The sequence below is a fragment of the Carassius carassius genome, chromosome 41 (genome assembly GCF_963082965.1).
Source record: "Carassius carassius chromosome 41, fCarCar2.1, whole genome shotgun sequence".
NCBI classification, from domain to species: Eukaryota; Metazoa; Chordata; class Actinopteri; order Cypriniformes; family Cyprinidae; genus Carassius; species Carassius carassius.
Window position 1 is genome coordinate 19,332,577 of NC_081795.1, and position 14,567 is coordinate 19,347,143.

A 14,567-nucleotide genomic window follows, 5' to 3' on the forward strand; every position below is an offset into this window, starting at 1 on the left:
ATTAAATGGCGCTCCATTTGAAAGCAGGTGATGGTGATTTACCGCTAATCAGGGAACCGGTTTTACTGACAAAATGCGCGTGACAACAAACTAACAACAAAAGCAAATAAGTAAACTACTAAAGTAAATTACATAAATACACTATACACTATAATTACAGGAACACACTGGCCTGCTCTGTACTTCAGAATAGTTTTGATGCCCATTTTGCAAGCAAGTCATTCAAATGAACCTTGATGAACTTTAAATGAACTTAATTCAGATGAGCTTTCCCACTGACAAAATGTTTAAAAGGATTCAGGACTATCCATCCATAGCTTAAACCAAATTGAACCACAAACTAAAGACTTCTAAAGAAAAAGTTCAAGCATAACAGAGGCCACAGGAATGCATCAGAGAGAAAGAGAAACATCCTCTGAAGGACGGTCAAGGACAATACAAGGAAGCGCCATATTTCCAGTTCATTATATAATTAATTTCTCATGTCAATCACTCTCAATCTTTTGGCCTTCATACTGAACGTCAAATCCATTAGCAACGTCAAGATAATGTCATGTTAAGACATTAAAAAAACTAAACAGAGCACTTCGAGCCTCATGGGCTTCTCTCACTGAAACTCACCATGACCTTTTTGCTTAAAGCCCTCCTAAAGCACAGCTAACCCTGCAACATGTCCAAACAAACCCCTGCCGCTTCCTGCCATCATCTTCAGCATATCCTCTTGGGCCAGTATCAGCCAATTCAGCATTTCTCCTACTCCAACGGCTGTCATGTTCCCTGCGTCCTTGTCTCTATAACTAGAGCTATTTCAAAATCTGATTTATAAAAAAAAAAATAGGGTCTGAGTGACAGGTTACAGTTAGTGACCTGTGGGCTGGGAATAGGCATGTCGCGATAGTCGATAAATCAACTAATCGCAAGATTAAAAAAAATGATATTTTTGGCCGCAATTTTTTTTACATTTTTATTAAAAAATATAACATGTCATGATGTGGGGTTAGTCTGGAGCGCAGCCTGTGGACAGCCCACGGTAGAAAAAACCCTCTTTGATGGCACAGATGTCCCGGGAATAAAGAGATAACGTCTTACTAGAGTGACCAGCTTTGGGAAGCGCCTTTCATTTGCTTGTGGATGTTTGCGTCGCAAGTGATACAGCATTGTACTTGCACTACTACTTTATTTTAATACCCCGTAGCATATTTTGCAAGTAACTTCGTTGCCCTTTCTGTCGAAATGGGCCTACTTTTCGCTCGCTTCATTTGACTTGCTCAGCTAAATATGTCTGTAGGCATGTGGTTGCGTGTGTCTACGCGCCCAGTGAGTTAACACACACACACATGCGCACGCAGGCTTCTCCTTCTTTCCAAAGCATTCGGGCAGTTACGCTCCTGAGCCATCTGTCGTTGCGAAGCATCCATCGGCTGCGATATCCGTTACATAAAGGACATTTCAGTCATGGATTTCCACCACCGAAAAACCCTTGCTGTAACTCTGCTACACGATTTATTTACTTAAAAGATATATTTACTTAAAAATTCTGCAGTGTTTTGGTGCACCCCGTTTTTCAAAAACAACGGTTAATTTCACCCTGAAGGAAGCTGATTGAGTCGGTTCTTTTCACATGACCTGGTGCGCTTGCCTCATTCTGAAAAGCTGAGATGTTTTTAACAAGATGCGGTGTGGAACGACATAACGCTTCCATTATGAGCGAGCATACCGCATTTGAACTAAAGAACTTGAGCACAAAAAAAGACGTGATATGTGAACGGCCCCTTCATCGAGCTCCTTCATCGGTCAAAATGTTTACTTTCGGTTAACGGTTAAACGGTCAATATGAGCATCCCTAACCGGCATATACACATAATATAACATACAAAATTAATTCATTTTAAGCCACACAAAATCAACATGTTGGTATTTCTTGCTCCGATTCTGCCATAAAATAAAATAAAAGTTTATTGATCTTTGAAAAGGTGTACCTGCGTTATTATGCCATTATCATTATATTAGTTGAAACCGGTCTTAGAACTACAATAATATCATTTATCGCGATAATTTCTTGGAATTTATCATCCAGCAAAATTTGTTATCATGACAGGCCTAGCTGAGACTATATACTGTATTTTCTGTTCCCACTGTACTGATTCTGGAAGAAGTCCTGCCACTGCTCAGGTGATTGTCAGTATGAGAAGTAGTGAATAATGTGGAGATGGTGACCCCAATTGCCCTAAAACACCCAACACTCTTTTTATCATACCATCCCAGTGAAAAAAGACTGACAGATATGACAGAGAAGGCATAGAAAGGAAAGAGAAATTAAATGAGAGACAGGTTTACCCAGAAGAATTTACAGGAAATGAGAGGAACAATAGGGGAATGCATGTATTTTTGGTACAGAGGGTATAACGGAAGGGATGTAAGAATCGGTGCATGTGTTTTCATTTCTGCCCCATCAAAACCAAAGAAATAGAAGAAATTGATATAAACCCTTCTACAGAAATATATAAATAAACAGAACTTGACTAGTTTGCTCATAAACTGTTTTTTCTACTTTTTTTTCACCCAGCAGCAACAGAAATTAATTTTGATTAAAGTGATGGTCACTCAACAATGAATTGGGCCCGAAACGTTCACAAAATACCACAAAAGTTTCATACTAGTACATAAGGAAATATATGGGAAAATGAAGAATTGTTGGATGGTTTTTGGATGAACAATGCCTATGAATTTTAAGTGCTTTAGACTAGGCATGCACATTCTATTGTTCAAAGGTTTTGGGCCAATACATTTTCTATTTAGCACAGACACATTCAATTGAATGGAAGTAACAGTAAAGACATTTGTGACCCTGTACCATAAAACCAGTCTTAAGTGTAAATTTTGTGAAATTGAGATTTATACATCACCTAAAAGTAGGGCTGTGCAAAAAACCAAATGCGATTTTCATGCGCCTCTCGTCAGTAAAGACACTCCTGTGATTAGTAGTATATCTCCAGCACATGCGTTCAGATCAGAGTTGCCAGGTTTTCAAAACAAAACCTGCCCAATCGCTTCTCAAAACTATCCCAATTGTGTTTCGTTCCCGGCGATAAAATACATGTTTTTTGTGGGGTTTCCTTCCTCCTAAATATCACATTATTGGGATTGGGGTCGCTTTGACCTGAGGACATGAAAAAACAACCGCAGACTTGGCAACACTGGTTGGCATTTCCTACACAGAGCCGTAGTTCTACACAATCTACATAAAATTAATTTCAAAATCGCAAGATCATTTTGTGTAGCTTGTCAGTGAACTATGGCTTTGTGTAGTAAATGCAGCTCCACCTGAACCTGTGTTGCCAAGTCATGGCTGAAGCGACCCCAATCCCAAAAGCATGATATTTAGCCCCTAAAATGCGAATTTTACCAAGGCAACCCTGCCAAAAAACATGTATTTTATCCCCGGGGCGCATTTTGTTATCGGCGAACCCCCTGGAAAAGCCATTGGGCTAGTTTTGGACTAGTTTTGAGAAGCAACTTGGCAGGCTTTGTTGTGAAAACCTGTCAACCCTGATCTGAACACACGTGCTGGAGATATACAGTACAGACCAAAAGTTTGGACACACCTTCTCATTCAAAGAGTTTTCTTTATTTTGATGACTATGAAAATTGTAGAGTCACACTGAAGGCATCAATGGTTATTTGACCAAGAAGGAGAGTGATGGGGTGCTGCGCCAGATGACCTGGCCTCCACAGTCACCGGACCTGAACCCAATCGAGATGGTTTAGGGGTGAGCTGGACCGCAGACAGAAGGCAAAAGGGCCAACAAGTGCTAAGCATCTCTCGGGGAACTCCTTCAAGACTGTTGGAAGACCATTTCAGGTGACTACCTCTTGAAGCTCATCAAGAGAATGCCAAGAGCGTGCAAAGCAGTAATCAAAGCAAAAGGTGGCTACTTTGAAGAACCTAGAATATGACATATTTTCAGTTGTTTCACACTTTTTTGTTATGTATATAATTCCATGTATAATTTCACGTGTTAATTCATAGTTTTGATGCCTTCAGTGTGAAACTACAATTTTCATTGTCATGAAAATAAAGAAAACTCTTTGAATGAGAAAGTGTGTCCAAACTTTTGGTCTGTACAGTACTACTAATCACAGGATCGCCTTTATTGACAAAATGCGCATGAAAATAACATTCAATTTTTTGCACAGCCCTACCTGAAAGCTATCATAGGACAATATTTGGCTGAGATACAACTATTTGAAAATCTGGAATCTGAGGGTGCAAAATTTTTTAATATTACAAAAAACTCTTTTAAATTTGTCCAAAATAATTCTTAGCAATGCATATTACTAATCAAAAGTTAAGTTTTGATATATTTATGGTAGGAAATTTACAAAATATCTTCATGAAACATGATCTTTACTTATTAACCTAATGATTTTTTGCATAAAAGAAAAATCAATAATTTTGACTTTTTTTTTTTTTTTTTTTGGCTATTGCTAAAAATATACCCCAGCGACTTAATACTGGTTTTGTGGTCCAGGGTCACATTTATAATGTTGACAAAAAAAGGTTCTACAGTATTTCAAACTGATTCTGGCTTCAAATTTCAAACATGGACAATAAAAGGAATTGCTTCTTTGCTGCTCACATTGAAACATTGACACTGAAGACTCTGATCATTCAACTTTGCCATCATAGGAATAAATTACATCGTTAAATATATTTAACTGTTTGATATTTTTATATATAAAAATATAAAAGTTATTTCAAATTGTAATAATTCACAATATTATTGTTTCAACTGTATTTGTAACCAAAACTAAATGCAGCCTTGCTGAGCATAAGACACTTCTTTCAAAAACATTAAAAAAAGCAAACTGACCCCAAACGTTTGAATGAGTACTTGAAAAAAGTCGGTTAGTCAAAATTGGTTTGTACAACTAGTTGGTCTTAAGTAAACCTTGTACAATTAGGCTTCGCCACTTGCTTAGTTAATATTTGACTTATGTGATTTTGCTTTCATTTATAAAAGAGCTATAAAAAATAAAATAAATAAATAAAAGGCTAAATAGCTGACCTCATAAACCCACTAGTTGGTTTCCATATGAGCACACTGACCAATACCTAATTTATACAGCTAGAGGTAAATGTACCTTTTATGGGGTAGTGAGGTACAAAGGGTTGCTATAAATACTAAGCTGCCATGACTAAGCACATCTTAAACATAGCTGTAAGCAGGACTTCCTTGTCAAACTGCCATTTTTCTACAAAAGCCTTTGTAAAAGCAATTTGGTGTAATTCTGATAAGGTTGTATTATTTTGATGGGTAAGGCACTTTGAGTGAGCGAGCAAGCAAGCGAGTATTCTCCAGTGTTCACGCTGAGGGTGCTATCAGCACATCATGCTGTAAGCTGTTGTAGAATCCAGTTCCACCCACAAAGCACAAAAAAAGAGCTGAGCCCGAAAGATTGTTCACCATTTATGCTATGTGATATTGATCTCAATGAGGGAGTTTCAGGCAGAAAATAATCGCAAGGGGCTTGGCAGTTTACACACATACTCAACGAAACATGAAAAAAGCAGGAGAATGGCGGGGTAAAGAGAAAATGGAAATGAGGGACAAAGATGAGGAGCTGAATAAGAAAACTATTAATGACACCAGCATTGACTCAGCTCTGTCCCCTAGTGGTTCACACACATAATCCTAAGGGTGTGGTTGAATACTCTCTGCAGGAATTTGAAATTAATTAACTTCAAGTATGTAATACATAAACACATGCAGTTGATTCTTTGTCTATATATTGTAACATTTTCCTGCGTTCTTTTATACTTGTATGTGTGTAATCATAATTCCAGTTGTGAGGATTCGGTCAAATCACTTGATAATCCAGTGATAATCCAGAAACGCACAAAGCTACATAATTATGCTACATCTGCATCCGTGAACACGCCAGCATTTGACTAACAGAGGCTCATTACACAGTAGGTTGTGCAAGCTTGACTGCATCTGAACTACAGATGGACAAATGCATCCCAGAGGGAATACTGGTGTGTCCTCCAAAACTCAGCATTACAGAAAACCCCAGCCGGCGCAAATGCACTTGCTCTCAGTTGATGAGTTTTAATCCCTGGAAGCTAATGGCGCTAATGCTACAGAGTCAAATCAAATCCACAGCTGCGCAGATACACACTTAACAAGTGCAAACATGCATTGCATCATCATACTTCTAAAAATGAGGGGCTCTTATTTGCATGCTGCGCTCTGTGGGATAGTTTTGAAATGTTTAAAATAAATGATGATTTTATAGGTTACGTACAGTATATACCCTGTTGACAAAATCATCTTAAACCAGCCTAAGGTAGCTAGCTGGTTTGGTTTGCTGGTTTTTGTGAGTTTTCAGACTAACTTAAATCAGATACAATAAGCAAACCACTTCAACCTCAAGTGTCAGTTGCTGGCATGCCTCTTAAGGAACAGTTTACCCAAAAATGAGAATCTGCTTACAGTTTACTCACCTTCAAGCCATCCAAGATGTAGATGCATTTGTTTCTTCAGCAGAACAGCCTTTGAGAAATTTGGCATTACATCACTTGCCCACCAAAAATCTTCTGCAGTGAATGGGTGCCGTCAGAATGAGAGTCCAAACAGAGAATTCTTCCGGTAAACAGAAAAGTCCATTCCCTGTTGTCCTTTCATATCCAAATCCACCAACACATTTGTTTAGAACTGTATTGGAATGTTTTCGCTTGTAAATTGTCCTTGATCTTTGCATATTTTTCTACTCATTCAGATTTAACTTGGTAAAGCAATAATATGGATAGAGGACTCTTATTGTGAATGGATCTGTGAAAAATATATTAATGATGAATTTGTCATAAACACGCAGCTTTTCAATTCACAAGACATAAATTAATGGACTGGAGTGGTGTGTAATATTGGGATGTTTTTATCAGCTGTTTGGACTTCGGACTCCCATTCACTGCAGAGGATCCATTTGTGAGCAAGTGATGTAACGTTATATTTCTCCAAATTTGCAAAAACAAACTTGTCTACATTTTGGATGGCCTGAGGGTTAGTAAATTTTCAGCACATTTTCATTTTGGGGTGAACTACTCGTTTAAGGGCAGATGAGTGAAGGAGTTTAGGGTCATGGCACCAATGTAACTGGTTCGGGGCAGGATTCGTACTGCAGGCGCTAGTGCACTTCTTGAGACCAGAGGAGATTAATGAGGTTTAGCTGCACAGGTCTTACTAGCTGATCTCTATTACACTAACCCTCGTATCCGGGTTCATGGCACCACTTCAACTGTGCTAGTAGGACCAGAACCGTGACCTGAATCAACTGCAGGATTCAAACCAGGATCAACTACCATGTGAGGTGGGTGCACCAACAAGGACAAGCTGTTACCATTACTACTAGCCAACAGGTAGAGGTTTACAGGTAGCAAATATTTTAATATTGAACTGTATCCATCTAAATTAATCTCATCTATCCACCATATACTGTACACAACATGTATGTACTCTACATTCTTTTGAGTTTGAAGACAGTTCACCAGCTTTGGAAAACACTGTCATTTCATAAAAAGACTTCTCGTCACATACTGTTTGATTTTGTATGCAAGCGTTAGCATTTAGCTAAGTTCAGTACATCATTCTGAAGTAAAAATATAAATGTCAGAATTTTGTGCTTGCTTACCTGTAGCCTCAATGTATCGGATACACTTTTCGATGAACAATGGAACGGGCCGCTCTGGCGTGACAACGTTGGCCAAGGGAACGCCAAAGTAGTTACTCTCAAGAGGTTTGGACGATGATGAATGACGAGCCTTTGGACGTTTCTGCTAGATAGGAGACAAACACTTTATTTGTTGGTACAATTACAATAGCTAAACTTGATTTAAATACATCCAAAAATATATCAACAGGTTTTGAAAAAACATAATTATAATGTTGAGATTAAATGTATTTTAATATCTTGTCAGTGCTGTCAAATGTCAGTGGAATATAGTTAAATGTGAATCATTCATGTTATTCCAGCAATTTGACAGCTTATACTGTAGTATATTGTGTTAGACTTTTAAGTTTAGAGTTCTGCAGAAGGACACACTGCTGCTTTCCAATAATGCTCTGCAGCAGGGCATCACGGCTCATTGGCTAGTGTGTCTGCAGTACTGTCAAATGAGAAAAAGCTATAACGCTTATTAAGCCAGAGTCTGTCTGCTCTGTAGCTAAAAGACGACCCAGCTTCCTGGTACATCTGCAGGCCAAAGCTCTGCTTTTTACACATTCAGGAAAATGCCACATTTCCTCTTTTTTTCTATCTCTCTCTCTTCTTCTCCTTACATTTCCCACTGCTCTACTCCTTTTATTTCTACTGGCTCCTCTCAATAGACGTTTACATAATTACCACCCTCCCTTCCCTCCAAGTTCTCGGTAAAGAATCTGTGCTCTAATTACATTTCACAGGGAGTATTACTGGGAATGCAATGTTATGCAAAAAGTAATGTGTTCACCAACCAATACAGGATACACAGCAACCCAGACCAAGGCACACAAAGAAAAACAGCTAAATCATGCTTATAACGGTTACTACACCAGACCTGCCAACCTTAGAATTTTTTTTGGAGTACCATCAGTGTGGCAGATTGTCATGCATGGGGAGGGGTGGGGGGTTATAGGTGTTGAAGTGGGGGTAAACAGTTTACAGGTTTACTTTTTACAGTTTTTTTTATTGTTTACCGTAACGGTTTAATACATTTTTGCTATTTATTTATTTATTTATGCTATTTAAAAAATACAAAAAAACTTTACAGTAAACTTTAATTAAAACTCCAGTAGGGCTGGGCAATATGAGCAAAAATTAATATATCTGTATTTTTTGGCTGATTTGTGGTATACTGTAGCCTATGTGCGCAATAAAGGGTTAAAATTACATTACATTATAACATTGTAATCTAAATATATATATATATATATATATATATATATATATATATATATATACACTTTTAAAGCAGAAGTTAAAAGTTACTAAACTAAAAATGAAAAAATAAAAAATTTCACAGACTAATTGAGTAAAAAGTTAAGAGATTTTAAACAAACACTTGCAGTTAACCAATTGAAACAATACACATTTTAATGCTATAAAAGTGTGCACATCGAGAGAAATAAACAGCAGATGTTCATGTTAACAACTTCTTTAACTTGAGCAAATGCTGCTAATACACATACATTTGTTAATAAAGAAAATGAAACGAAAACATGAATGTTTTAATGCTATTGAATAAAAATAAACGATCCACTAGAAAGTCTCTGCTCATCATGACAGGACCTGGATCAGTGAGCTGCATCTCGGGCCGATGACGTCACTTCCAGGGAAGCATGTTGTACATGCCCCCGTCCCTTGACTCCGCCCCCAAGTCAAAACAGTGCCACAAAGAGAGACGTTCGGAAAAGTGAAGCGCAAAGGAAAAATTATATCGCAAGCTCAAACTAGACTGACATGCAAAATAAAAGCAGCGTTGCAAATAAATTAATAGATATGACCATGGAAAATATGTATTGCAAAATCATTGCTTTTGCACGGTTTCATTTATATTTTGCAATTCTTAATTTTTGTTTACAAAAAGCAAATTTATTTTCCTCAATACTTTAATTTTCATCTGCAAAACTTTATTTTCTTTTGCAAAACATACATTTTTTGCGTATATATACGGCGTTAAATTGACTCCATACATGGGTCAAATACTTTCCCTAATCCTGGATGAAGCTAAGTGCAAGAAATGACACAAGGCATACCACCATTCCTGTGCATTTGTTAGACAGAAGACACATTTTCATTATAATGTATATTATATTTTATTTTAATATATTTAAAATACTTAATGTATAAAGATGCACTTGAAGCTCTTGAACATGCACAGCGCAAGGCCTATCATAACACTGGGACAACACTGACACAACACAGATGTGAATATAAATACATTTAAAACAAACACTTACACAAGTTTAGTCTATTATTTCAGAGTCATATATGAATAAAAATGAAAACAATTATGGCCACCTTAAAGAAAGTTAGCCTGTATAAATGTCCTCTGAAGTATAATGAATATATTTAACAAAATAATTCCACAAAATTTACCTTGGTATTTCTTCGCAGACTTCTCAAGATATTCCTCTTCTTTGGGTCCTCGCCTTCTTCATTCAAGGAACTGTCCCCTTTCTGCGCACCAAGCTCATCTTCTTTCATCTTGGGAAGACCTCCAAGCTCATCATCACTGCCAATGAAGCTTGTGCGGAAGCTGCTAAACTTTCCAAGGCGTTTGGAGCGATCACGATACAGTCCAGGTTTAACTCCAAGAGCAGAGAGTTTCCGTCTATGTTCTAATGAACTGCTTTCAGCCTCACTGTCTGATCCATTTCCTGCACCATTAGGATGACTTTTGTTTGCATTGCGAATAGTAATGATCTTGCCCTGTGTGCTGTCATGTGGTACAGAATAGATATTTTCCTCCTCTGTGGGACGGGGCTTTGCAACAGCATCCATGGGCTCAGCATAGTCAGATGGATCATAACCACCTTCAGTTGCTGGTGGCCAGGTGACTGATGGTAATGAGCGCCTGTTAGGTCCGTGTGGGCCCAGGTCAATGTATGAACTGATGTGTGAGGGTTTGGGAATGTCGAAGGTGACATTGAGCTTTGGTCGAGCTTGAGGTGGGACTTTGTTCAGCTTGTTTTCAAAAGTGGTGATGTCAGAGTTGAGTGAGAAGGCATCACCCTCCATATCTGGGTGCTTGAAACCATGGGCCAAAGTGCCATCTTCTCTCAGGGTGGGATAAGGTGGGGAGGGCTCGATGTCGTCCTCCGAGTCCAGCAATGTGATGCTTGGGGAGCCACATCGAGGTGAAGAAACATTCTCATTGGTGACATTGTCTGCAACATTGTCATACATATACGTTGCCTCTACAATGGTTTTCTTCTCCACTACCTCCTTGAAGAATGGCTGGAAGTGGTCTATCCGATGCAAGCCTCCCACCACCCCACCAGGTCCACAGATTACAGAGCTGAAACGGGCATCAATTTCATGGGCCAGTTCCTCCCCTTGGGCAAGCTGCTCTCGGACTGGCTCAGAGTCTGAAAGTTCTGATTGAGTCTCTGCAACAGCAAGCAACTGCACTGGAATTATGTCCTGGATTTCACAAAGGAAGGCACAAAGGGTTTCCATGGAAGCCTTCCGTTTGGCTGAGTACACTGCTATGTAACCATGCACTAATCTGCTTTTACGTAAGGAAAAAGATGAGTGGTAGGACAGAACAGACAGATCAATGCTTTGCCTTTGGCAACCAATAGATAAATCCAAGAAAACTGATGTTCCATTGGATAGACTGGAAGAGGGCCGACAGTGCTGGGGCAGCAAGAATGGTGAAAGAAGCTGGTCAACATCATATGTATCCCCACACATCAGACACATTATGATTTGTAAGTCACCCTCTGTGCTCTGCTGGGAGTCTCTGAAACTTGCAAGTGCAGGTAGCAGAGGTGGGGAGGTACTGCCAAGACTAACTGAGGGTCTTCGTGTGTCTAAAAGACCTTTGAGTATCTGGTTTAAATGTTTTTCATTTATATTGCGACCATAGCCCACACCTGGAGAAGCAGGCTCTAAATAACTGCACTGAAATTTGCCAGCCACTTGTTGACCTTGTTGGATCAGGCTTTGTGCTGTTTCTCCTCCAATGTCAGAAATTGAACCAACACCTCTTTTGGTGACCAACAGAAGAGACAAGGGAAGCTGAACTAGATGAGTATCCCTTCGACCTATGGTTGATTCTCGTAATTTCTCAATACTATCAGCAACATAGGATAAGGATTCCTTTGAGTTGTAGAGGCAGAGGCAACCGTGTGGGGCAAAAGTGGGTGTCTGAAAGGAGTTCACTGGAAGGCGTACATTTCCCTCTATTGGTCGAAGAGCCAGTTCATAAGTCCTTCCATCTAGCACGTACCGTTCATCATTGGTGCACAGTGCTCTGATCTCATTAGCTAATTCCCTTGCAAGTCCATCTTTGCCAAGGATCACAAGATTAATTCTATCTACCTTTCCCTCACCAAACTGTGATTTTGAGCTCCCATCAAAGGAATATCGAGTGGGAAAACGAAGGGCTAAGATTTGCTCAATTTTGCCATCCACACAATGAGGACTGCATGGACAGGTTTCCTTAGTAGGGTGGTAGACAAAATGGATATGCTTGAGCACTAGGGCATCCCTCTCAGCTTGAAGCTTTTGGAGGGCCTTAAACCTCTGCTCCTCTCCAAGAACCTCTTGGATGGCACCCATTTTTTCTTTACTGGGCTTAGCATCAACTTCAAGCTCATAGAACAACTCTGAGTACTCCAGTAAAAGTTCTTGGAAGTCCTCTTTGGCTTGGTCAATAATAATCTTCTGGTATTTATTATAGATATCAAGGCACTCAGACTCCTCTAGCCACTGATAAAACTCCTCATTCATGATGAAGCTACGCGCTTCCTCCCAGGGTTTGCCAGGTGTAACAAATGGCGAAGTTGCAAGTTTCTCTTTGAATTCCAATCGCATTTCTGCCCGCTTTCGCTCATTGCGCAGGTGTTCTAAGTGAAACTCATATATTTGCTCTGCTGCAGGGGTTTCCAAAAGGTCCTGTGGAATGCGTTCATCCTCCATGTTGTCAATGTGTGGTGTAGTTTCCCAAGGTGTGTCGTCCAGCACAACAAACCAGTGGGAGAATTCCCGCTTAGTCTCAATAACTTTCTGTACTCCTGACCAGCTCAGGTGATCAATCTCATCCAGGTCTGGAACCAAAAAATTGAGAGCCTGTGGGAGTGTGCTGAGATAGATTTTACGACGTTTTTCTATATGCTCTTGCTTGAGCCTGTGCACATGTTGTTGGAATAGTTTTTTGGCCTTGGAAGTACCCTCAAGGAAGACATACTCTTTGTATTCAGGGGATGTCTGCATTCTGCGGTTGATGTTGGGCCATGTTTCATTATGGTTCTTCACAATGCGATTTACCAGCCACTCATACCGATCCTTAGCAGATGCTATCTGTTGACTCTGCTGCTTGAGGGCTTCAAAATATGGAATGATCTTGGGCTTCCCTCTGCTCTTATCTATCAATTGCACCAAGGTAAGAAAGGCAAGGTCAACATTAACGTTAGAGCGTGCTGAGGTTTCAACAACCTGCAGATTCTTCTTGGCCAAGGCAAAGGTGTGAGAGTCTTTAATGTACCTCTCAACTCCTTCATCACACTTGGTCAACACAACTACAACTGGCTTCTTGGTCTTAGCTAGCTGATTATAGAGATTGGTGACAAACTTCATCTGGTCATCAAAATTTCGGTTCATTCCCCTGCTCACATCTACACAGAGTAAAAATCCATCCACTAAAAGCTTGCCTTCAGGGATCTGCTTCTGCTCGAAGTCTTGCTCTAGTCCTAGTTGATCTGTGCAGAAATACATAAGCTTCTCAGCAGAGGCCAGTTTGGTGGAAGCTGCCCGCTTGATATAGGGCTGTAAGGCAGTACTTCGATGTGGCTGAAACGTTTGGTCATCAATAAACTCTGTCTGTTCCACCACATGCATTCGGGACTCAGAACCCTCTTCCAACATTCGTACCGCCTCACCCCAAAACAGGAAGTGGTCATTGTTTACCACTCTACCACCAAAGTCACTTGTGCTTAAAACAGATGTGTGGTCCAAATAAAAATCATCAGCACTGGGGCGAACAAAGCGATTACAAAGGCAGGACTTGCCTACCCCACATTGCCCCTTTTCCTTTTCAGTCCCGGACAAACCTACCACAACAAGGTTGTAGGTTGGTGCCCGAGCATCTTGTTTTTTTGCCATCATCACTGTATGACAGCACTCATTTTGCCATTCCCAGAAGCTCTAGACTGAAAGCTGCTGAGTTGATGTTCCATTCAAATGCTTTCAGGCTTGACAAATAATTTATTTCTAAAGATCCTGAAAGTTACTTTAGGTATTTTTTTTCCATGCAGGTCCAGTATCTCCAATGCCTTTAATGATCAAATTTTAAATCTGCAGCAATTTGGCTATTCACGAATTTGAAGGTACGAGGTTTAGAAGGGGAAGAAGGGAATGGGTTTGAGGGTGGGGGAGAAGAGTCCTTGTGGACTTAGGCAGGTATGCTGCAGGTATTAGTATTCCAGCCCATCTCCTCTCTTCAGGGGCACTCTGACACAGAAATACTGTAGATTTCAGGTTCACCCAACCTGGATCTCACCCTGCAAGAAATAAAACAGACATTATAATTAGAAAAATTAACTACAAAAAGACACATATTAAACATCTAGGACTACTTAGAGGACAAATAATTTTGGTCAAATTTGATCAAATATGACTATAAAGATATACGCTTTCACATCAAGATGAATGACTTTATATTTGCTGTTAAATTTTATTGCAGTACAGTATTGGCTATGCAAGTGCAAAGTCACAAGGAATTCGATTATGTTGGCACCACCGCCAGTCCCTGATTCATTTAAACAGTTGCCCAGGGTTGTTTATGCATAACCTTGGTATCA

At 39.6% G+C, this 14,567-nt stretch overlaps 1 protein-coding gene across 2 annotated transcripts in view; it reads right to left on the minus strand.

The window, feature by feature from the left end:
• Window positions 1–14,567, minus strand: part of arhgap35a (Rho GTPase activating protein 35a) — an 83,577-nt gene that overhangs the window by 13,316 nt on the left and 55,694 nt on the right. Inside the window, exons 2-3 of one of the 2 annotated variants that reach the window (XM_059533441.1) lie at window positions 10,138–14,267; window positions 7,693–7,837 (exon numbers count right to left, since the gene is read on the minus strand). In XM_059533441.1, the coding sequence (XP_059389424.1) occupies window positions 7,693–7,837; window positions 10,138–13,872 (3,880 nt within the window). In that variant the 5' untranslated portion in view covers window positions 13,873–14,267. The remainder of the gene's footprint in view (window positions 1–7,692; window positions 7,838–10,137; window positions 14,268–14,567) is intronic. The other variant, XM_059533442.1, reaches the window with a different exon arrangement.